This window comes from Carya illinoinensis, chromosome 1, assembly GCF_018687715.1.
Source record: "Carya illinoinensis cultivar Pawnee chromosome 1, C.illinoinensisPawnee_v1, whole genome shotgun sequence".
NCBI classification, from domain to species: Eukaryota; Viridiplantae; Streptophyta; class Magnoliopsida; order Fagales; family Juglandaceae; genus Carya; species Carya illinoinensis.
Window position 1 is genome coordinate 54,853,851 of NC_056752.1, and position 25,562 is coordinate 54,879,412.

A 25,562-nucleotide genomic window follows, 5' to 3' on the forward strand; every position below is an offset into this window, starting at 1 on the left:
GGCTCCTCAGCCCATCAGTTGTACTACGATTAGTATAATTGAATCTTTTGGCGTTTCTCTATTTGATTTGACTAAGGAATAAGAGTTCGGACTAATTTATTGGCAGCTTTGGCGTTACTTTTTTTTTTAAACAAAAAATATTATACACTACACTGATTTTAATGATATATTTTTTTATCCCTTCCCTTCTTTTCTTTGGTTTAATTTTAGAGTGCCGCCCTAAATATAAAAGGATTCTACAAAATGAATTTCACATACTGATAGCACGTGTATCTTTTTTTTTTCCTCTTTTTCTCCTCTCTCCCCTTCTTCCCGTGCCTCTCTCCTCCTTGCCAATGTCACCCTTCACCCTGTTGGAATGCCGTCATCGCTGTTGCTGCACTTCTTCGGCAAGTACAAGATCTCTCTTTCTCTTCTCTCGGTGGCTTAATACGCTGTGTGCCACGATAGTTTATGAGATTCCTTTATAGACGTCTATAGTATTTTGATTAATTTTAATATAATGTTGAACAGGGAAAAAGTTGCATATTCCAACAATATTCTTAAGAAAATGAAAAACCAATTCCATGTGTTAAAACGTTCACTTCTTTCTTTTTCTTTTCTTTTTATCCTTAGCAAACCTCCACCAATGTCAAAAGGCAAAGTGAAAGTAAAAAAAAAAAAGAAAAAAAAGAAAAAAAAAAAGCAACCGGTATGATCTTTGAAATAAAGTCAAATCCCATCTGGATTCAAAAGCAGCAAAAGAAGTCTATAAAAAGAGGACCTTGAGAGCTCTAACGCCCGTGCACTGTAAAATAAACTGAATTGTCCCGTCTTAAATATTGCTAGAGCACACAAACAGATACTGAGAGATCAACACAAGATCAACATCTTCAGCTAATAAAGCTGTCCTCTTTTGTCTTGAAACCATCTCCACCTGTAAAGTAAACCAAAAGCAACGCTTAGCACAGAGAGAGAGAGAGAGAGAGAGAGAGAGATCATAAAGCTTCAACTGGGCCTGCAAATCTAAAAGTGAAAAGGGAAATTAAGCCTTTAGAGATACCCTGAACCAAGTTTGAGGGCCACCGGACCATTGCTCTGTTTAGACTTTGGAACTCGAAAAATGAAAAAACAAAGCGATTAAAAGAGAAAGGTGAGAGGAGAGGGGGGTTGGATTGGGGTCTGTAACGCGTCCTAGTTCCAAACGAGCCATGCTCGTAAACTGTTCCAAATAAGCTTTAAAGTTGTGCAACGTTCCCTTTCATTTTTCCCTTCATTTTCTTTCTTTTACACTACCAAAACAAATGCCCTGTGAATTTGAGATTGAATGGTCCAAGATTGTCGCTTACCAACGTATTAAAGCGGGAAAAAATAAATAAATAGAAGTATCTTACTCACCAGTAGTAGTCCCATCTGGGTCGAACTTTAGTCATACGGTTTTGACCGTAGGGATAATCAGACTGGGCTCGTTTTGTGTTTTGGAAAGCACAGCACCCGACTGAATATATTCCAATGAGAAACACAAGCATGACAATGTTAAGAACAGAGAGCTTATGCCAATCCCTCCTCACGTCCTCGAGCACCCCGGCCTTGCACGAATCGCACTCGTAGCACAGCAAGTTGGGCGCATTGTTCCACCGGTAGCAGTCAGGGTCTTGGGCAATCGTCGTTGCCATGTTGTAATTGCATGTTGTTGGTGGTTTACAACAACCAGACTGCATACAAAATCATGATCAATTTAACGTACTAAACTAATTTATCACCAAGCACCCTGAAATTGATTTAAACATAGATAGAATTATATATCATGTAGCTCTAATGCTTGTATTTACCAGTAGGGGCTAATTTTGTAATGGTATTTTTTTTTTTTTCAGTATAGACTCATGAAAAGTGATTTGAAAATAATTCTTTTTTCAAAAGAGTAAAATAAGGCTGGAAAATGGAAATATATATAATTAGTTACATATAAGAGGAGCCAAAAGGTAGAAATTTAAGGTTGTAAGTACATGATAAAACTTAAATTAGGGCCCACAGATCTCTCTAACCAGCCAAACTAGAGGCCAGAGATCCGGCTAATAAAGAACAATCATTATCTTGAGCTTATCTTTAAAAAAAACACTTGAAAGAATAAGGATTCCTGTCAATGAAAAACTAATAAAATTTAGCGATTAATTAATCCAGAAAAAAAAAATTCTTTTTCTGAACAAAAAATGAACCAAAACAACTCAAATAAGAGAGATTGTTGGTTAATGAATCAAATTGACCGGACATACCCATGCAGATATTTATCGGACAGAAAAAAAAATGTTGCCGTTAAAACGGCCAGCTGAAAACAAAGCGAAAAGTTCAGAACTCGTTGAAATCTTTGCAATCAAAATGATGTCTCCCCAAAAAAAGAAATATCAAAGACACTACCACGTACGGATGACATGTACAGCCATTTAGAAATTAAAAGCCTCGAAGAAAAAAGAGCAAACTGATGATAGTTGATCACCTGTATGGGAGACATATCCCTCTCCAGATAATCAAGAGGTGTCCAAGTGGCAATCTTTGCACAAGCCTTGGAACCCAATATGCAACTCCTTATGGTCATCCAATACTGAGGATCTTTAATCCTATTCCTCAGCCACGGCGAGTAGTCTTCTAGACGATACTCCTTATAAACCCTACCTGGAACTGCAATACCACCACCTTGGCTCGTCACCACGAACCCGAATACAGTGAAAGCCATTAGGGCTGCAATAATGAACAACATGACCACCAAGTATACCCAAAGTGCCCATGCCACATGAAAGCATGCCCCAATGAATCCGGCTAGCGAAATAACGAGGACAACGAAACCTATGACGAGAAGTGGGGTCTGGAGGAAACTTTCGCAGGTTTTGCTATTCCTCGCCATCCATAGTCCCATCCCAATTATGGGTATCGACGCTAAGAGCGTAAAAAGGTTCAAGAAGCCGATCACCGTGTTGCTAAACCGATACATAATCTGTTTCAGCTCTCTTTCTCTGATCTCTGATCTCTCTGGTCGCTTCCTTTTATTATCGTGTGGTACTGTGTTTTTCTTCAGCTTTCTCTCTCTTTAAATGGGTGGAATTGCTTTTGATTTGTTTTGGATTCTGATCACATCTTGATAATTCAAAATGTCTCTTAGCTTTGCTCTATTTGCTTTCCGCGTATTAGGGTATTCATAAACTTTATTCATAGAACAGATACTTTAAAATGGATATGACTATATTATACTTAGTCACTAAGCAAATATATATGTTATAGTACTTAATGACTAAAATAGCATTCTTAACCTTGTGCGAGTGTCTCTAACTCGGACCATAAGCTTGCATGCTCTGTATCGAATATCGATGATCACTAGAGCTAGCATCTAATAAATATTGGGAAAAAATATATATATGAATTAGAGCAAATAATGAACTAGCTCTCGGTGCAAGCTAGGCATATGCCGTTGAATGATGTTGATTTTTCAGTTTAAGATAGCTTCAAACCATGTACATGCATATAAGAATTTAGCTTACGAAAGATGCTTCAATTCGCTGTGCATTCTACAAGGCAAGAAAAGAATATAAGAATAACTGGCTTTTTGGTAATTACAAGTTGGGTATTCATTGAATTGCTTAGCTATGTTTCATGGGCCCCATTTGGAATTGTTTTTGAAGAATAAACAGAACCATATCAATCGGACTCTCTATACATGGGTGATGGAGATGGAACATATAGAGTTCTTCTTATCCTGACTCTCTCACATTCTTTGTTTAATATTGTCTTTATACGATTCTCTTTACGGCTCCACTAGACCCTGTTTTTTTTTTTAATGGGAAAATATTCCACTATCTATATAGAACTAAAAATAAATAGCAAGTGGTTGATCATGTTAATAATTGTCTATATATATGTATATATATTTCTTGTCTGTGTAGCTTTTCCTGTTTTTTCTAGTACTTCTGCTTTTCATTTTTCCTCCTAAACACAGGCGCCACGTAGTTGTAAGAATTTTAATTTCCCTCTATTATTTGCTAAACACGTGGAAATAACACTGCAAGTAGTACTATATAATATATATATGAAAGTAGTGAAATAAACTATATATATATATGTGAACCATTTACCAACCAGCTATATATGAATGTAGTGAAATCAACTAAAACGATCGGTGCAGATGTAAATCCAATATACTAAAGTTTTCCAAAGATCAGTACGAGGAACCCATCAACCGGCCTAGAAATTAACGTTGATATGAAAAGCCATTAATTAATAATTTGCACCCTCTCGTGCTGTTGATTTATTTTCTTGCGTCGTACATCTCGATCGATCGGCCCAGTCATCATGCATGCCTCTAGATGTTCACGATGTCTGAAACTCTAAAAAATGTTGCACAGAATTGTAAGCTAACATTAATTAGAATTCAAGAGACACTAGCAACTAATTACGGCCTACGGAGACAACATGCATGCGTGTGCGAACACGCAGAGTACCTTAAAAGTATAACTTGATGTCTCCAAACAGCTCCAAGGAATCAAACCATCGTTCCACCAGTACTCTTATATATATACATACCAATTAAATTATCATGATAATCATCGATACGTTGATCATGGCCCAACTGCTCCAAATTTCTTCAAGGAAAACTTATTTAAAAACAAAAATCTAAAATTCATAGTATAAAATAACTTAGGAGGGCAAGTTCACGTACTATCAAAGGCATAAATCATAACCATGCAAGCATGGGCTAGCTTACGAATAGTATTTATCTTTCCTAATATAAAATATTATACATCAAAATTGCAAAAGAGATATAAAAGCTAAATAGGTAAAGGCATTTATTACTCTCTTCTTCTTCTTTTTTTATTAAAGTTTGTGCTTTTTGACAAGGGACTGATTTTAAGATGCATTGGAGTAATTTTCATAGATCCTATAACCTTATGAAAAATTTGAAATTAACGACCGGATTCTAATTCCTTTATCATGGGATACTACTACTTTGTGAAAGCTCAGGAATGTAATGACCTGATGAGCATAGATCGATGTAAAGTTAAGGCAAACGTTCCACTGCAAAAAAGTGTAAGATCGTGATAAGTCATGACGATGTGTCTGCTAAGGAACCGCGCATTGTCTTTCTCTGTACATTCTTTTTAGTTTAGGTATTGGGTTGGTGCTGTTTTGTTCAATTTCGTCATTGGTAGTTGCTGCCGATCACCTTAAAGATCGCGGGAGAGGAATAAACGTGAACTTTTTTTTCTCGATATTCTGGCTACATGACTGAGGAAACGCGAACAGGGCAGGCTGGCAGAGGGCCCCTCGTCAAGGCCCCTCATTTTTTGAGTCAGTGGTGGGCCACGGTGCTTCTCCGTGGCTTATGGAGCCCACGATGAGGTGGGCCCTCTGTGAAAGGCCGGGCTGAAAAGAGTGCTCTTTCACAGCATCCCACCGAAGTCCCTACGCTTGGAAGACGGACGGGCACATGTTTTGTACAGTAGTGATTGGATAATCTTAATCGTCCACAATTTTCTTATGGACGGCCTCGATTGATCAATGAGGCTGTCCTTCAAGTAAAGTCGGACCCAAAAAATGATGGGTAACGCGAGATGGGTCTTAATCTTGTTGTAGTTTAATTGTTGTTTTGGGTCATTTACTTGTTGAAGGATGATCTGAGATGGTGCGGGCCAGTATCGCATTTGTTCAGAGAATGAGGGGAGCAGCATCTACTTCACAGGGCAGGCTTTTGGGCCTCACTTCCTTACAGAGACTGCCAAGGTTATCAAATGGTTGCAGGAACTCAATCCTCTTTTAAAATCCAAAAAGCCACGTCTAATTGGTATGATACGGCCCGATTTGAATATTGAGTTAAGTTGAGTTGAATTGAAATAAAAATTAAATAAGATATTATTATAATATTATTTTTTAATATTATTATTTTATAATTTAAAAAAATTAAATTATTTATTATATTTTATATTGGAAGTTAAGAAAGTTGTAATAATTAAATGATATGAGTTTAGAGAAGTTGAGTAACCAGACGCAATCTTAATATTCTCAATTTGAATTGTTTCATATGAAATATTTAGGCATAGTTTGTTTTCTCATCTCATCTCATCTCATTCTATTTTATTATTATAATTTTTTTAAATAAAATATATAAAATAATTCAATATTTTCAAGTTTTAAAATGAAAATTATATTAAAAAATTATATTCGGATGCTATTTTCTTTTAAATATATATTTTTTTAATAACTCACCTGACAACATTAAAGTATCACATCAATGAAATAAGGTGAATGATATAAAATAAGATACACAATAGCATTTTATTTTATTTTTTCAATTTAACATCCCTTTCAAATGCTCCCAAGGAATTTGACTAACTGGGCATTCGAGAAGCCCACCTTTATCTTTTATTCTTTAATGGCTACCGCTTTGCTTCTGCTTTCAAATTGCCACTGATTCAGGGCCAGACTATGCTTCGACGTAAAACTTCTTGTCTCCTTATTTCTGGGATTAGCACATTAACATAATATTCAGAGTCCAGCTCTTTTTTAATTTATGTCTAACAAATACTTCTAATTTCTGTTCAGAGAAAAGTCTGAAAAATCAATCACCACTGTAACAAATATGTAAGATACAAAATACATTCTACATAAAATAAACAACACGTGACCAAGTTCATCGTCATCATCACTGTTATTAAGCTTTGGCTTGCTTCCTACGAGTTTTTCGCTGGAGAATTTCATAAGATTGGAAAGCACAAGATGTACTATTTACTGAAAATACATAAGACAGTAATTTATGTGTTTCGTTACTAAAGCTTGCATCTATAAATTTTACTATAAATAGAGTTTGCATCAATCTCGCTGATGAATGAATTGAAGTCATCTGAAAAATCGTCTTGGACCTAGTCGATTACAGCCTAAAGGAAACAGATCATTACCTTTGTTACCTCTTCCCCTTGTTCAAGTCCCTTATCTTTATTTGTATCTTGTTGTTTAGCTTTATTTGTGATAAAGCCTTGTCATTATTAAACTCTCGCTTCTCTTTCTACCTTTCATCCTAGTCTTCAACGAGCCTTTGGTGAGTTCAACATTTGCATTAATTTTACCCATAGCAGATAGTCTGTTTATTGGCATATGTTCTTTTGCTTATTGAGACGCTGAATAGACAACTTATGTAGAAGTTTTTTACATAAAATAATGTGAAAAAATACTCCACTTTTAAATCATTTTACAATGGACAGAGTGTATACACGTTAACTTATAAATAAAATAATTTTTTCCTATAAACAATCCCACCATAAATGTTTAACAGTGATACAGGAGGATCCGAATAAAGTGATGCTGAATTGTTAGATGACATATTGATCGCTTCAAGATATCTTGAGTTGGCAAATCAACACAAAGATAATAAAAAATTGTGATATTTTCTTAACTGAGACAGTTTTCATTGCGTTTCTATATTTTAATCATAACTTTATGTACAGATATTAGAACCGTACATATGACTCCAATTCATAAAGTTCTTTTCGACTCGCATGTCATGGTCATCAAGCTAGGCGTGATGTGCATATTTTTTAAGGCTAAAATCCATTATTTTTTTCTTTTGAATTCTCATTTTTAATTATTTTTTATGATAATATTTCATTTATTGTTTATAAAATAATTCTGAATTTTATTTGAGACAGATTTTTTCCTAGATTACTTATTTTTTTAGTATGGATGATTTTCAACTATTACAACTTAACTTAAGGGTTGATTTTTGACATTTTTTTAATTTCACAATTTTAAATTGAATATCCTAATTGTTTTCTCTAAATATCTTATATTTGTTTTTTGTGAATTATTTGTTAAAATTAACTTATCGGATAATTACTATTATATCCGGCATCAAACAGTCAATATTTAGTCTTTATATATATATATATTTAAACTCAGGCGACCTACAGTGATGATGCAATATGATCAAATGCAAAACTACAATGATGAAATATGGTCAAGGAAAAACAAAATTAAAAAAAAAAAACTACAAAACTGGCACCCACTAATTATATCACCAATTGATCCTGAAAATTTAGCGATTATCCATTTAAAAAGCTTGGGGGTCACGAGTATAATATTGCAAACTTATGGGTTTGAATGTCAATTCCCAAGAAGGAAGGCTTGTAGTAGAAATACGTGAAACTTTTGCAAGGAAAGTTAGGAAACGCGTATTACGGACGGCGCCAAAGATGCCGGGATAAGATTCGCCACGTCAGCCCTAGATTTATTGCACGCGCACATTCGGGGCGTGCGGTGGAGTTTGGCAGTTTCGACTTTCAAGCTAGGCACTTGAAGGTGAAACTGAGCGAGCACTCGGGCACGCGTTTGGTTGGTTGCGTCCCCAGGAGAACGACAAGTAGTCATACGCGTGCGTCCGCACGTGTCGTGGTCGACGTAAGGCAATTTGTCGTTTCGCGGTTTGACTACTTGACCAGTACTATCAAGGCGGGAAAGTTCTGTGATTCCGAAAATGTCAGTATCGGCGATTATCGCATTAATGTCCTTCGCTTTGGGTAACTTTATACATGTTTTATTTTTTATTCTTAATAAATATGTAATCTTTATATATATAAAGAGGCTATGAAATGGAAATTGTTATTTTAATAAAAGTTGTAAATGAAAATTTGTATTTTTAACATAAATGTTTAACGCAGTTAAATTTAATTATAAACGTCTATCCGTATTCTGTGAAAGAAAAAGCTGTACATTAATTATGCACGTCCGTTTATTGCAATCTCCATCTCCGATTTCAAGACGTCGATCTCCGTCTCCGATTTCAAGAACAACTCCGTAGTCGCTCCGCCAGCTCTGGCTTCATCGATTCCATGAAGTTCGACCCAAGAGAAGCCAATAAATCCTCATGTGATGCCAAATCAAGGGTCTCATCGCCAATCTCAAACTCACCGTGTGACTTGGGTCCCCAGTGAATGCTTCGACCATTTCATTTTCTCACTAACCAATTAGAGCCTTGGATACTGGGTTTTTCCTTTCATTTTTTCTCCTCCCTTCCGTTGTTTACCTTTCCTCCTATCATTTTGGTATCGAATCAAAATCACTGACAATGACTTGAAAGGCATCTATTTTTACATCCATTCGGCAGGATAGGAATCCAAATCAAGGATCTCATCGCCAATCTCACGAAAGCCGAGATTGATCAGCTGGTAAAAACCAAAACTTCCTCATCCCGTGAATAGCACAACCGATTTGTGGCCGTGTCGTGTGGACGTTTCCAGCGAGAAAGTGGCTGACGATGGAGGTACGTGGGGTCTTGCTTCCTTTGACCGTGCTTTGTTTTGAGCAACAAAAATAGAGGTGTATACGTTTGTTTCTACGTGCAGGTGGTTGCCGTGCGTGGAGTTGGATAGTGGCTATCACACGGTGGCTGAGTAGAGGGGTGTTAAGGTGGTGCACTACTGGTGTAGTGACGCTACGGGACGACAGAGGGCTGGGCTGTGGCCGAGTTGTGGAGGTTGGCTTCACGGCAACTGGGACTTCCAACCAGGGTGGTTCTTGAATTTGGTTCTCCTCCAACCGAGGTTACTGTGTGGTGAATCCAGGCTAAGAAGGTGATGCGGCTTGGAGTGGCGTTGTCGGGATTGAAGGAATTCGCGTGCAGTAGGCGAGGGAGCCTCAAATTCAAAGGCTTTACTACGACTTGAATCTGGTATGTTATGGAGTACCAATATTTGGCTGAACGACAAAGCAAAGAAATTTCATCAGGACGTAGTGAATCAGAAGCAACGAATCTACAACAAAGTGAGAGAATGATTACTTGGAGGTTGAAACTGGCAAAGGAGGGTGACTGCCAGAGCAAGAGAGGGAACGTAAGGCCACAATAGAATACAGGTCTGCGAGACGATTGGGACAGCAGTGATGGGTGACATTTGTCAGCCGATGTCTCCAGCTAAAATATTTTATTACCTTCTTTGAGTTAATATTTTCTCTATCAAACTTTTGATATGTTTGGCCATAGGATTAAATTATTAATTACTTGCTAGCTGTTTGCTAAGTGACACGACGACGAGAAAGCAAAACTCCGTTCCCATGAAAAGATACAAACATATCGGAATAGGCCGAACGGGTTAACATCCGTTTGCTTGAATGTCCTAAGTATATTTTTAATATACCAGTGGCCGTTGCAGGCGAGAGATGATGATAACGTACGTGGAAAATTAACATATATACTTACATAGTAACTTTATGCAAATTAATCAAAAAGAAGACGTAGAAATAATTCTACATAATTTACGTATGAGCTTTGATTGGTCAGATTGCTTAGGATTTAAGTTCAAATTCTAGCTGCTATTCTCAATATATTAAAGTTAAATCATTTAATATTTTTTTCGTAGTGGAAGTTTTCAAATAAAAGAAAAAATGAAAGAGGAAATTATATATATATATATCATGTTTTGATCATGTATAACCTATAACTGGAATCTGATTTTTTGGTTTGTTTCTTGCAGAGAATATGCACTTTTTGATAGGGAGTATACACTTTTTGATTTGGAGTTGATGGTACTTTGAGATTTGTATGTCTTTCAAATTTATTTATTTTGGTTTGGATTTATATATTTTCTTATTGATTCTATTTTTTGGATTTGTATATTTTTTTATTAATATATTTAGCTGAGTTTGTATATTGTTGGGTTTCCCTTTCAAATTTTTGAAAAAAATAGATAGCTTTAATTCTTTTTTTTTTAAATGTTTATGATTGTCATTTTTATTTATTTTAGTTTGCCTTTTAATTTATTTTACACTTCCCATGTTTTAAATTTACATATAATGTCATATTTTGTTTGAGTGTATAATAAAAAAATAAAGTCTATTTCATCACCCCCTTGTTATCACTTTTTCAATAAGAAATGTTATTTTTATCTACAACATATATAAAAGATAGTTGACATAGAAAATAACTCTTATTCTCAAAAGTAAAAATCTTAACAAACTAATTGCATTGCATAATAAAACTTATATTGATTTACAGTATTTCAATTTTCTATATATTAATTTTTTACGTCTTTATTAATCACGTGATGCTATTAAAAATTCATTATGCATGAGCATTTACCATATATTGAGAATATTGCAACACAAGTTTCACAAAAATATTAGATTATTTAACTTGTTGTAGACCCAGAAAAATTCAACCAACAATACAAAAACTTCAACATAGTCTCGATTGGTCCCCTATAACATGGCCCAAAGCTATAATGATGATGAAAACAAAAAACACATTTTAAACTGATATTTTTATTAAACTTGAATCAAGTTTGTCCTAAACTTTATGTTGAATTCTGAACTAATGTTTTTCTATTTTGATATGTGCAAACATGTAATTACTATACTCCACTTAACTATTGTTATAAAAAAAATAGTAGAATTAAGATTTTCTTTCCTATATATTAAAATTTTTATCAGGATTAATTTTTTAAGAAAAATATTATTATTTTTTTAAATGACTAATTATTTTAACTAGGCAAACGTGCATTGCACGTTGATCCTTTACTAGTATATAAATAATGTGTGGAAAAATTTAATTAATTTTAATAGAAATAAAAATAATATATAATATATAAAATCATAAATAGTAAAACTCTTTATAAATTATCTTGAAATTAATAATTATTATTAATATGTTCAGTCACTTTTTGAATTCTTATCTATCTTTTTTCTCGTCTGTCACAAATAGTCTACTGAAATCTGTCGTGGATGGTCTTCTGCAATGACATGCATTTATTTCAGTAAATAATAACCAATGAATAAAAAAGAAAATTAAAAAACAAATTGCATTTGTTACCCTTGTATGCTTATCCCAACTTTTGGTATTTTAGCTTTGATTTAATTCATATCACTTAGTTCATTCTTCTTGATTTAGAATATCCGAATAATGGCTTGAGATAGTTTATTAATTCTTGGAATATGTCTCCCTTCCAGATAAATACTATACGAAGAAGACATATATTTATTTATTTATTTCTTATTTTTTTCCATTATTTCCATGTCCAACAACCTACTAACCTTTATTTTTATTTTTTTAAAACTTTTTTTCCTGCAATTATTCCCATCTCTCTACTTTATATAAGATGTTACATGATCTTGATAAACGAAATGATATGAGTTTAGATAAAAGTTAAAAAGTTAAATAAAATATTATAATATATTTTTAATATTATTTTTATTTTAAAATTTTAAAATATTAAATTATTTATTTTATCTTACATAAAAATTTAAAAAGATTATAATTATTATATAAGATAAGTTGAAAATATTTGTGAAACAAACGAGACTTAACTATCTTTTACACCCATAGAAAATATATATGCATGTATCTTGTGTGCCATACATTGTAATGCGTGTATTTAAGGTTATTTTATCTTATTTTATACGGAATATTCAATACAATAGCTTTAATTTTAATATTATCATTAAAAGACCTTTAATATTTTAATCATTGCATTCTTACCAAATACCCAACAATATCCATGATAGACTACTGCTTAAGTCAAATGCATCTAGAAGCTTATATAGATTTCACATGCAATAATTATTGTTACCCATGCATGCTGCAAGCTCAATTTGTCAAGTGCTTCTTAAAATGGCCAAATTCGCATGTTGTGACCATATATATATATATATATATAAAAGGGGACTTACTTACCATATGTAAGAAGCCTTTCTTGTCTTGTCAATTGTCATGCCTAATGGTTGCGATTAAACAACTGATATGCATAAAGAAGCTAGCATTCAGTAAGAAAAATGTAGCGACTATTAATAATAAAGAATATATATATTTTTTAATTTTTTAATCCATTTTTATAAAAAAAAATTTACATGAAACTTATTTATTTGAAACTTATATAAATTATTTTTTTATGCTATTTTTATTTTTGACTACAGAACGTGAGCTTTCTTTCTATGGTGGGGGAGGTTAAAGGCAACACATCCATCACAGGTCCAAATGAGTAATAAAGTTGGCAAGGAAGCACCATACATAATCATTGTTGGCAACTCAACATTCTGTCATCAATTTCATATTATATCTTGCAAACATATATATATATATATATATACACCCAATGGAATAAATGTCTATTTATTTATGGTACGTCAATTTTCATTGTTTGGCACTATGATAGTCTATATATTCACAAACATTTAATTTTAATGCTAATAAAATGAAAAATACCGTGCTTTTGATAAATTAAACTGTCATCCAAAATTGATGCGAACTCTAAAAAATTATACAAATTAACAAGAGAGTTGGCAATGGAAACAAAAACCATTATATTAGGTTCTGCTTGGTAAGTGGGATGAAAATTTTGAGTTTAAGAATATTATTATTGTTTTGAGATTAGAAAAAGTTGAATTATTTATTATATTTTGTATAAACATTTGAAAAAATTGTAATGATGATATGAGAATTTTAAGTTTGAAATGAAAATTTTTTATCACCAAACAGAACCTTAGCCTCGTTTGATTTGATAATTTATTTTGATCAATCTCACCTAATGGTTACAATCTTTTAAAATTTTTACAAAAAATAAAATAAATAATTTAATTTTTTTAAATTTTAAAATAAAAATAGTATATTTTAACTAGATTTTATTAATTTGTAATTTTAATATCAACCCATATGTGAAAACAATCGAAGCTAATAAAGTAACTCATCTCATATTGATAAATGAAACCATTTTTGTTTTTTTTAATGAACAAGTACCATAAAATCACAAAATTTCAAAATTCAAACCCAAAACAAGTTGAGGAAATGTTCCATCGTTAAAAAAATTATAGTTATAAATTAACTTTTTGATATATTGAATGGAGATTAATATAGAAGTTTGATACATTAACCACTACAAAAGATTACTGTTTTGCTTTTATTTGAATTGTAATAAATAGAATAACTAATGCAAAATACCAATTCGTTTTATAATAATTTGTATAATTATGTTTTAAATTGAAGCTATTTATATAAAATGATGTTATTTTAGAAAAATATTATTATTTAAAATAGGATTATGCAAAGAATTTTGAAAAGGATTTAAAAAAATTATAATATTATTTTTCAAAAAATAATAATAATGGATTGTTTAGCCGTTATAACAATTATTAGTAAAACTCACGTTTCAAATTCTAGATTAAAAAGAAAAAAACCGTGGCTGGGAGTTGGCACGAAGGCGTTGTCTTTTTGAGAAATCTCCAAGGCTAAACCCGTCATTACGATAAATAAATGAGGGGCTTGGGAGAGGGGTGCGCGTGCGCAACACCGCTATCCCCCCGAAATAGTCCCAAAAACCAGGGGCATTTTCCCGAGTCCGATTGGGAACACAGGGGGCCAAACTGCCAAAGTAAAAAGGAAAAGTTGATTGGAACAATAAATAAAAAATTGACATAAAACAAATTCAAACAAAAAATTAAATAAAAATAAAAATTTAATTGCGGACGCGGAATTAGATTGAATATGGTTTAATATTACCGTTGAGATCCGGATGCCAATGCTCTCCCTTTCTCTCCCTGTGTCAAGGGCCCAGGGCTCGCTTTGTAGTTCGTCCCCTTATCGGCTCACGTTCTCACTCTTCTCGCTCCAAAGCCAGGCTCTCGTTCACCACCAACCAGCCAAGAAATAGAGGAAGGAAGCCGTAGAAAGAACATTCTCAAGCCCTAGAGGAAGAATAACCGGAATCCATTACTTTGGACTCTGGGTCTAGATACCTTCTTCGATCGCGTTCTCAACCAAATCAAAACTCCGCGGTTTGGTCTGTTCTTGGGGCAGGTGCCGCATAGGGTTGGCGTTCGATCTGGAATCGACGGGATTCAGCTCCGTGTCTTCGTTTTCATTCTTGCGGTTCCAAGCGCTAGATTTGGTGCTTGTAAGGGTGAATACCGTTCCTAGGTGGCTGCCCGTACGATCTGGTTTTAGCAGCCCCCGGTATTCCTGACCGCTGTGGCTTGTTCTTTTGTTTGGTTTTTGCTTTCGTGCGGTGACTTCGGTTTGGTGTTGTGGCAGCCCATGCGATTGGGTTGGTTTTCATGCCGCCAGAACCATTGCCTTGGGATCGGAAGGACTTCTTCAAGGAGAGGAAGTACGACAGGTCTTCGGAGTCGCCAGGGTCCATAGCAAGATGGAGGGACTCGTCCCATCACGGATCCCGCGAGTTCAATCGCTGGGGATCCGCCGATTGTCGCAGACCACCAGGTGTGTTATTTCGATTCGACTTGTCCTCCTCTTAGCCCCTTGTCTCTTTAAATTTGTTCCGATTTAGAATATCTAAATTTTGGGTTTCCCTTGATTATGATGATACTTGAGGAAGCAAATATTAGTATTTCTATAACCTTGGGTTTTTATCAATAAAAACGAGTTTATTCCGAAAGACCTCTTTTTGGATTGATTTCTGAGGTGCCATTTTTGATATTTCTGTAGGAATTTGTGTTTATTTCATGACTATTGCATAGATCTATGATTAACGTACCTCTTTAGTTTACTGAATTTCCGGGGTTGTGATTCTCATCTGGAGTAATACTCACTCTTTCTATTTTTGTTTGCGAGAATATATACGTTGCTTGTGTTGATATCTTGGGGTTTTCTCTCTTTTTATTTTTGTTTCCCAAATTTTCTCTGAAGGTCATGGTAAGCAGGGTGGTTGGCACCTATTTCCCGAAGAATCTGGTCATGGGTATGTGCCTTCTCGGGCTGGTGACAAGATGCTGGAAGATGAAGGCTGCCGACCGTATGTTTCGCGTGGAGATGTGAAATATGGCAGGAGCAGTAGGGACATTAGATTTAGTCAGAGAAGTTGGAAATTTCATTCCTGGGAAACAAGCAACGTGTCTCCAAATACGCCTGCGAGGCTGCTTGATGTGAGTAATAATGATCTGAGGTCAGTGGATGATACGATACCTTGCCCTTCTCATCCTAGTTCTGACTTTGTGAATACATGGGATCAGCTTCACTTGAAAGACCAGCATGATAAGATGGGTTGTGTCAATGGGTTGGGTACAGGCCAGAGATGTGACAGAGAAAACTCACTTGGCTCTACTGATTGGAAACCTCTCAAGTGGAGCCGTTCTGGAAGCTTGTCCTCGCGGGGTTCCAGTTTCAGCCATTCAAGTAGCTCGAAGAGCATGGGAGGTGTGGATTCCAATGAAACGAAGACTGATATACAGCTGAAAAATTCAACTCCTGTCCAGTCCCCTTCAGGGGATGCTGCTGCTTGTGTGACATCTGCTGCTCCATCAGATGAAACTACCTCCAAGAAGAAGCCCCGACTTGGATGGGGTGAGGGACTAGCAAAGTATGAGAAAAAAAAAGTTGAAGGCCCTGATATTAGCATGGAAAAAGATGGACCTGTCTTTTCTACTAGTATTACAGAACCCATCCCTTCTTTCATTTCAAACATGGCCGACAAAAGTCCCAGGGTTGCAGTTTTTTCAGATTGTGCATCGCCTGCAACTCCATCCTCAGTTGCTTGCAGCTCCTCTCCAGGTAGGATCCCTAGTCTTTTGGTTTTTGTTTCCAAATTTTTCATCTCTGCAAGTTACTCCCAAGTACTCACCTATCCATTTTACTGGTTATATGGGAGGAGGGCTCTACTTTCGGAACCCTTTTTTGATACACCAATCTGTTTACTATCCACTAGTCAAATGGTAGTAATTTGCAAACTGGTATCGATTGGATTTGCTTCTGTTAGAATAGTTTTTGACCTTTTGCAGTAGCAAGTGAATGAGAATGTAAATAATAACTAGATCTATGAAGTTCAAATAAGATGTAGTAGTCAGTTGGTATTATCAGTGTTGGTAAAAAGCATGCGTAAAGTGCAAAGTGCAAATCGCCAAGCCTAAAGAGCTTTGCTTACCAACAGAGAAGTGCGCTTACAAGTTGGCTTTTGTAATTTTTTTAACAATATAAAACAGCAGTTTGAGACACGGTTATAATGATGTAAACTAAAAAATTAGTTGAGATTGGAGATCATTTACGTTCCCTGGTACCACAGGTTTTTGCATGTGATGTATATGCTTTGAACCTGATATGGCAGTTCAAGTTGGCTTTCTAGATGGATTGATATTTGATTGCTTATGTTAGTGAAGAAGCCAATACATTCAATTCATGAGCTTTTTTGTTATAATTCGATTCTCCATGTACTTCAATTTAGATATGGCTATCAAATCAAATATCATAGATGTGTATATTTAGTAAATCATGAGAATTATATAAAATGCTATGTTTATTTATCAAAAAAAAAAAATTATATAAAATGCTATGTTTAAATTTTATGTAATTAGATGATTGCTTGATTGTCATGTTGCATTGTACTCTCATAAATTGAGTTAATAGATGAAACTTATTGCCATCTAGCTTTTTAAAACTAATTTTTATTATATTTTATGAAATTTGTTTTGTTATTATAAGTAAATTTTTAATGAGTAATAAAGCAATAGAAGAGAGACACTAAGCACGATTGACAACCGATAATAGAAAATCATGGACACGTGGTCCATTAAAATTTATTTGCAATTGACCATTGAAAAAAGTGTTAAAGAAGAAGACTCTAAGCTCATCTCTTGTTCACTCGTGATCGTTGAATCTTCTATTATTTCTTTCCCTCTAGAGGCACCACAAAATGCAAATAAGGGCCATTTTTCCTTCTTGCTGAAATTTGGGGATTGCCACGTTCGCCCCTCTGATTTTCTAGGGAGTCAACCAACCTTTTAGGACTGAATTTTATTTTGCACAAAAGTAAGATCATGTGGTACTGTGAGATGAGCTTGGTGGTTGAAGTCTTATTGGTGTGGGAACATACTAGCTCTTGGAGATGGTGGCACATTAATGATCCAAGATGAAATGTTTTCTTATTTATAAGAAATCTAATTATTATAAATATTGAACTAATTCTAAAGGCATCATTTTATACTTTGTTTGTTGTTTGAAGAAGGTTCTCTCTTTCTAGGATTGCAAAATTATTTCTTCTCATTTAAGAATTGAAAAACAAGAAAAAGAAAAAGAAAAAAAAAATTGAAATATCTAATGTGTTTGTCCCCCAAAGGATCATTTAATGATGGCTTCTTGAAGACTTATTTTATGCTTATCTAAACACCGCCCCTCGCGCGCGCGCGGGGGGGGGGGGTGGGGGAAGACTGATTGACTAGGTGGAGAGCTGTCGGTGTAATATTTTTCTGAAAGAGAAATGGCACCGTGCATGTGCCTGTTTCTATTTCTCTATGCACCATCTCTTAATATCTTGCTAATTTGACTGGCTTAAAATTTATATTGCTCTATCCTCCATTTACAAAGTATCATCATGCATCTCGGTCTCTCTTACATCGTCGAGTAAAAGTAATTGGAAACTTGACTCATGATGAGACTGTTATTCCTTGAGAATCTGAACTATTGTAATACACAATCATACTTGCATGTACAATATATGTGCCATATAGCATGTATATGTATCTATAAAGAGCAATGCTATATACAAACCTAGGGTGTGCAAGGCCTGTGAGCTCCCTTTGAAAAAGGTTGGGGTCCACCATTAAAAAAAAAAAATATTTTCAGGTGGGTCCCATATTTATCCACTTTTTTCAAAAGGAGCGTGCGAGATTGCACATCCTAGGATTGTAAATATCATTTCTCATCTATAAATAAAATAAAATTGTCCACAATATTTACTTTGAAAGCTATTTAAATATTCTTTCCCTGTGATGTGGCTGCTATTTTCAGAGCCTTGTGATGGATTTTTTTTTGTACTTTTTTTCGTATATGAAAAAAAGGAAGCAAATGGTTAGCCAAAAAATACTTGTGTTTTTTTTTTTACGTTTTCCCTAGTGAGTTAAAATATCACACTTTTATTTACCCTTCTTCTAATGAAAGTTCTGGCAATTGGTGTAGCAGGTGTGGAAGAGAAGTCATTTGGAAAGGCAGTGAATATGGACATTGATATTAGTAATATATGTGTTTCACCTAGTGCTGGATCTATAAATCATCTTGAAGGATTTCCCTTTGATTTAGAGAAGGTAGATATGACCTTGATGGCTAATTTGGGCTCTTCATTGTTTGAGTTGTTGCAATGCGATGACTCAAGCCCAGTGGATTCAAGTTTTGTGAGATCAACTGCTATTAATAAGTTGCTGATATGTAAAAGTGAGATTTCAAAGCTGCTGGAGGTGACTGAGTCTGAAATTGATTCACTTGAAAATGAACTAAAGTTATTGAAGTCTGAGTCTGAAAGTGGTGATCCCTATCCAGCTGCATCCAGTTCTGTGCTAGCAGAGAAAAAGGCAACACCTTGTGTAGAACAAGATGTTGCCTCCAATTTGTTCCACAAACCTGAGCCGTTGCAAGTTGTTTCTTCTGGGGAGGCTGTTATGGAGAAGATGCCTTTCTCTAATGGTGATTTGAAAGATGCTCATGCAGCTATTAAGGATGAGGATATTGATAGTCCTGGAACTGCAACGTCCAAGTTTGTGGAGCCACTTTCTTTGGCGAAGATGGTTCCTTTATCTGATAAGGTGGAACATGGTGATTCTTCTGGTAATTGCAATGCAATTCAAATTAAGTCTCAAAACGAGTATGTGAAATGCTTGGTGCCCGGTTCAGTTGGGGAAAAGACTGTTGCACTTGTTTCCAGTGAGGTGAGTCTATCTACTGATGCACAATATATGTTGTGTGATTCAATAGTGGCTTCGAACAGAGAGTGTGCAAACAGAGCATGTGAAGTTTTTGATAAGCTATTACCAAGAGAGCAACATATGACAGACTTCTCTCGCACCATCAATTTCTCATCCTGTCAGAGTGCCTCTTTGGTCAAAGAAAAATTTGCAAAGAGGAAGCAGTTTTTAAGATTTAAGGAGAGAGTTATAACCCTTAAGTTCAAAGTTTTTCAGCACCTTTGGAAGGAAGATATGCGATTACTTTCTGTGAGAAAACACCGACCAAAATCTCAGAAAAAATTTGACCTGAGCTTGCGGACAGCTCTTACTGGGAATCAGAAGCCTCGTTCATCTATTCGCTCTCGTTTTTCTTCTCCAGGTAAGAAAAACTTGTCATCTACTTATTCATGCTAAGAATTTTTCTTGCTCGGAATTTACTTCTCTGGCTGCTTCAGTGCTCACAAAATTTGTTTCTGTTTTGGTGGGATATTGGTGTGGATAGCCTTTGCTTAAAATTGGCTTAGTTTCCTCTCAAATTTTGCTCCTTGTGCTTTGCTTAATGAGTTATGGTACTTAAGGGATTGCCTTAAGAAACTGAGACAAAAGACCCAGAAATTATTTAATAAATGAGAAATGATATTTGCAGTCGTGGTTGTGCAAGCGGCGTGCAGTCAATTTGAAAAAAATGAATTAATATGGGACCCACATGAAAAAAACTAACTTTTTAATCGTGGACCCCACTCTTTTTCAAAGCGTTTGTGCGGCGTTTGCAATTCCACGACTGTATGTAGCATTGCTCTTAATAAATTATCTGTGGCATGTTCACAGAAAGTTCTCAATTTTTGACAAGTAATAATTAATTTTGTTGAAATAAACATGTTCACAGAAAGTTCTCAATGTCAAAATAGCTTTGTGCAGAAAATTCCTTACTGAGGACCTGTGCCCCCCCCCCCCCCCCCCCCCCCAAAAAAAAAAAAAAACAATAAAAAAATGGCTTTGTGCAGTTTCCTCAATTTGTTGGCATGTTATATATTTTTATTTGGTTTTGGGCCTGGTTTGTTTTCACAAACCATCTCATCTCATCTAATCATTACAAATTTCCCAAACTTTCAAACTAAATACAAAAAAAATTTAACATTTTCAAATCCCAAAACAAAAATAATATTTTAACAATATTTTATTCAACTCTCATCTCATCTCATCTGTGTAACCAAACGAGGCCTTAAGATTCATAGGTAAACCAAAGAAACAGGGCGCTAAATTATCTGAGTGTTGTGGTACCTGAGGGACTGCCTTAAAATCCGAAAAAAAAAAAAAAAAAAAAACCAAATGGGCCATGTGAGTGCATTGTAGTATATTTTTGAAACACCCTAGCTTGACTCAGTATTTTTGAAGTTCTTATCTTTTTGATCTGAGTGTGTTTTGTATATTGATATGCTAATCTATGCATTTTCTAATTTCCTACATCTCACTTTGTTTGGAGAACTTCGGGATCATGAGCCTGATTTAGGTAAAAGAAGATATCAATCTTAATACTTGGTTTTCCATTGATCAACAATCGATGTTCTGGAAGATTTATGTGCGTTGTTGATGGAACATACGACGTAGATTGTGCGTGTTTGAGGTAACTAAATTGGCCTACCACGTCTAATGTCAAGAATCTTCTTGAGGATGCAATGGTTGGAAAGAGTGTAGCATGCTTTATGATGATGATGATGTTGTGGTACTTGTATTAGATATGAGATGAACTGGCTATTGTAAACCTGAAGTAATCTGTATTTGTGGAAATGGCTATTTAGTATTGATTCTTTATAATATATGATTTGACTTACTACTAGGACATGCATACAAGCATGAACCATAGCAGAAGATACTGAATTGCGTTATTATTAAGCACGATGAAAGTTTTACATTTGTGGGGCCGTGCAGAAATTTATGGGATATGAAAGAGGAATATGGTAGAACTTGAAAGTAATTGCATCTCTGTGAGTGAGCTTGCCTGTCTGATATTTCGTATGCATCTTCTAGTGTTTTGCACATGCCTCGACAAGGACAGTGGTTCAAGAGAGATCAGCTGCAATCTTTCTGAGTTCTAGTAAGTTGGATCTGATATCAGGGAAGAGTAGAATGTCATGTTGATGATATCAAGTGTGATGGTGACCACATCTGAGATCACTTAGATTGTGTTAGAATAATATTGATTTTGCTGCTACTTGGTTCTGGTCAGTCATCTCTGAAGCTGAAAAGGCCTTTTTGCGGGGTTTCTTCTGGCTGATTTGTTTGAATATGCAAGTGAAAAACATGTGATTATCCTTGCTCTGGAGTTACCTCAAAAATTTGTTTGAATGTCGGTGATGAAACCTTTAACATTAATTTAGTTATTTCTTGAACTAAAATTTATGCTGACGTTCAAAATTTACTATCCCTCTCATCCCTACCAATAAAAAAACTTAAAAAAGAGCACCTGAAGATGGTTAGTTCCTGTTGCCAATATTTTTCTTTTTCAAAATAAATTTATAATCTGTCTTTGCAGCAGGAAATCTCAGCCTGGTTCCTACCGCAGAGATGATCAATTTCACAAGCAAACTGCTTTCAGATTCCCAAGTCAAGCTTTGCAGGAACACTTTGAAGATGCCAGCCTTAATTTTGGACAAAAAGGAAAAATTGTTATCAGGATTTATCTCCAGTAATGGATTAGTTGAAGATCCCTGTGCTGTTGAGAAAGAACGAGCTATGATCAATCCCTGGACGCCTGAAGAGAGAGAGACTTTCATGGATAAGCTGGCCACGTTGGGGAAAGATTTCAGGAAGATTGCTTCTTTTCTTGACCACAAGACAACAGCAGATTGTGTGGAATTTTATTACAAAAATCACAAATCCGATTGTTTTGAAAGAACAAAAGAGAAGGAAGCAAAGGCCATCTGTACTAATACCTATCTGCTGACTTCAGAGAAAAAGTGGAGTCGTGAGGTTAATGCTGCTTCACTTGATATATTAGGTACAGCTTCAATGATGGCAGCGTGTGCCGATGACTGTGAGAGGAACCAGCATTCTAGTGCTGAACAAGTCGTTTTGGGTGCTTATGGTGATTCTAAAACATCATGGGGTGATGATGGTATTTTAGAAAGGTCTAATAATCTTGACATTATCAGGGATGAAAGAGAAACAGTTGCTGCTGATGTTTTAGCTGGTATATGTGGTTCCTTGTCATCAGAGGCTATGATTTCTTGCATCACAAGCTCGGTTGACCCTGGAGAGAGCTATCGGGAGTGGAAGTGCCAAAAAGTGGACTCTGGCATAAAGTGGCCTTTGACACCTGATGTCATGCATAATTTTGATGATGAAACTTGTTCTGATGAGAGCTGTGGGGAAATGGATCCTTCTGATTGGACAGATGAGGAGAAATCTATGTTTATACAGGCAGTGTCGTCTTATGGCAAGGACTTTGTGATGATATCACGATGTGTGAGAACAAGATCACGGGACCAATGCAAGGTTTTCTTTAGTAAGGCTCGGAAGTGCCTTGGCCTAGATCTGATTCATCCTGGACCTAGAAATGTAGGAACACCAGTGACTGATGATGCTAATGGAGGTGGAAGTGACGCAGAAGATGCTTGTGTTGTAGAGGCTGTTGAGACTGGCTCGGTTATCTGCGGCAATAAGTTGGGCTGTAAACTGGATGAGGATTTGCCTTTGATCACCATGGACACAAACGACGACGAATCTGGTCCTGCTAAGATAGTGAACTTCGAATCTGACCGGAATAGGTCAGAGGAAAACAATGGGATGGGACATATGGACTATGAAGATTTTGAGGCTGTAGAAACTTCGGTGTCTGATGCATGCCAGGCGGAGAATATACCTGAGCTTCTTGTTCATGGTGACAGCAATATTATGAATAGTTTTGAAAACCACTCTGATTCAGTGCATGCTCGGAGAAGCACAGTTGTTGTGGCTGCTACAGAAACTGGAGGAGATCAAGTGATTGAACAGAGTACTTCAATTGCGGAAATGGCATCTGTTAGAGAAGGAATTAAACCTTTTTCATTGAGTCCAGAAGCATTGATGGAGAATAAAGGGCTTGCTTCCGTGGGGTTTGAAAATGAATTAAGGGGGCAAGAATTGCTGTTGCCAAAATGTAGTTTGATTCGTACACAAGAAAAATGTGGCCCAAGTGGCTTGCAAAGCTCGGTACAAGATTCAAATACAATAGGAAATTGTTCTGGTTTACATCCCAACCCTGAATACCAGCACAAAGTTTCCTTGGAGTTGGATTCTATGGAGAAACCTTATGTCATCTCCTTGCCACTGCAGAATTCTCCTCCTACTGCAACTTCTCCATCTCAAGATACTGCCTCCATTTTGTGTGATACAACACTTAATCAAGATAGATTGTCATCAACACTTGATTTTCGTGGGAATGGGGCTAAGCAGTCTCCTAAATCTGTTAGTAGAGATGATTTTCACCAGAATTTGTCTAGCCATCCTATCTTGAGTCACGATGATTCTTCTCAGATTCTCAGGGGCTATCCATTACAGATATCAAACAAGAAAGAGATGAATGGGGATGTTAGTAGCAGAGAGCTTTCAGAAGTTCAGACCCTTTCACAATCAGAGATTACCACTCGATCTGTGGCACAGGATTGTCATCTTCAGAAATGCAACAGTTCAAAGCTTCACAGCTCAGTGGCTGAACTTCCTCTTCTCTCTCAAAAGATAGAGAAAACTATTCTTCATTCAAGAGCTCATTCACGGAGTTTGTCAGATACTGATAAACCATGCAGGAATGGTGATGTGAAGCTTTTTGGCCAGATACTCAGCCATCCATCCTCTACCCAGAAGTCAAATTCTAATACCCATGAGAATGAGGAAAAGGGGATCCATAATTCAAAGTTAAGCAGCAAATTATCTAATCTAAAATTTTCTGGCTATCATGATGTGGATGGGAATTCAGCTCTCCTGAAGTTTGACCGTAACAATTACCTGGGCCTTGAAAATGTTGCAATGAGGAGTTATGGCTTCTGGGATGGGAATCGAATACAAACTGGGTTTCCTTCTTTGCCCGATTCTACTATCTTGCTGGCTAAATATCCTGCTGCTTTTGGCAATTATCCTACACCGTCTTCCAAGATAGAGCCACTGCCATTGCAGACAGTTGTGAAGAGTAATGAACGAAATTTGAATGGTGTACCGGGTTTTCCCAGGGAAATGAGTAGCAGCAATGGCGTGGTTGATTGTCAGTTATATAGGAACCGAGAGGGCTCCAAAGTGCAGCCATTCACAGTAGATATGAAACAGAGGCAAGACATATTTTCTGAGATACAAAGGCAAAACGGGTTTGAAGCAGTCTCAAGTTTACAGCCGCAGGGGAGGGGGATGGTTGGAATGAATGTAGTGGGAAGAAAAGTTATTGTTGGGGGACCCTGCACTGGTGTTTCCGATCCCGTGGCAGCCATTAAGATGCACTATGCCAAAAGTGACCAGTATGGTGGGCAGACTGGGAGCGTCATTGGAGAGGAGGAATCTTGGAGAGGTAAGGGGGACATAGGCAGGTAGCAGATGTGCTTGGCGGCAAATTTTCTTTGCCGCTCTGTATAATAGTTTTTGTATCGTTCAATCAAATGATAGGGCAATGGACGGTTCTCAAAGTCCGTCTTTTTGGTAAAATATTTTAGGTGTTGTAATGTTGTAGCAGCTTTAATTTGTTGTATTTCATGGAAATACAGAAATAATCTGTGAAAGTTGGAGGAGGCAGCTCCGATTTCTTATCCAATTCTTTCTCGTGCCATGACCTGTCGTGCAATTGACCTTTAATGCTTTTATTGGGTTCTGGTTATTTGTTTTTTTGTTTTTTGTTTTTTGTTTTTTTTGTTTTTTTTTGTTTTTTTAGTTTTTTTGTTTTT

At 35.9% G+C, this 25,562-nt stretch overlaps 2 protein-coding genes across 4 annotated transcripts; one reads left to right on the top strand and one right to left on the bottom strand.

The window, feature by feature from the left end:
* Positions 1 to 694: 694 nt before the first annotated feature.
* LOC122289549 (tetraspanin-6) lies at positions 695 to 3,174 on the bottom strand. The gene is made up of 3 exons (XM_043096670.1): positions 2,474 to 3,174; positions 1,378 to 1,694; positions 695 to 916 (listed from the first exon to the last, which is right to left on the bottom strand). The coding sequence occupies exons 1-3, from the start codon at positions 2,963 to 2,965 to the stop codon at positions 877 to 879; spliced, it is 849 nt and encodes a 282-aa protein (XP_042952604.1). The 5' UTR covers positions 2,966 to 3,174; the 3' UTR covers positions 695 to 876.
* An 11,355-nt stretch (positions 3,175 to 14,529) lies between these two features.
* On the top strand, positions 14,530 to 25,432 carry LOC122289557. Of its 3 annotated transcripts, none has more exons than XM_043096681.1 (4): positions 14,530 to 15,214; positions 15,641 to 16,501; positions 18,899 to 20,038; positions 22,193 to 25,432. In XM_043096681.1, the coding sequence occupies exons 1-4, from the start codon at positions 15,049 to 15,051 to the stop codon at positions 25,213 to 25,215; spliced, it is 5,190 nt and encodes a 1,729-aa protein (XP_042952615.1). In that variant the 5' UTR covers positions 14,530 to 15,048; the 3' UTR covers positions 25,216 to 25,432. The 3 variants fall into 3 exon arrangements, with proteins under 3 accessions (XP_042952615.1, XP_042952632.1, XP_042952624.1); XM_043096698.1 differs by having other exon boundaries at positions 22,196 to 25,432; XM_043096690.1 differs by having other exon boundaries at positions 14,531 to 15,214; positions 18,902 to 20,038.
* The last annotated feature ends 130 nt before the right edge of the window (positions 25,433 to 25,562 follow it).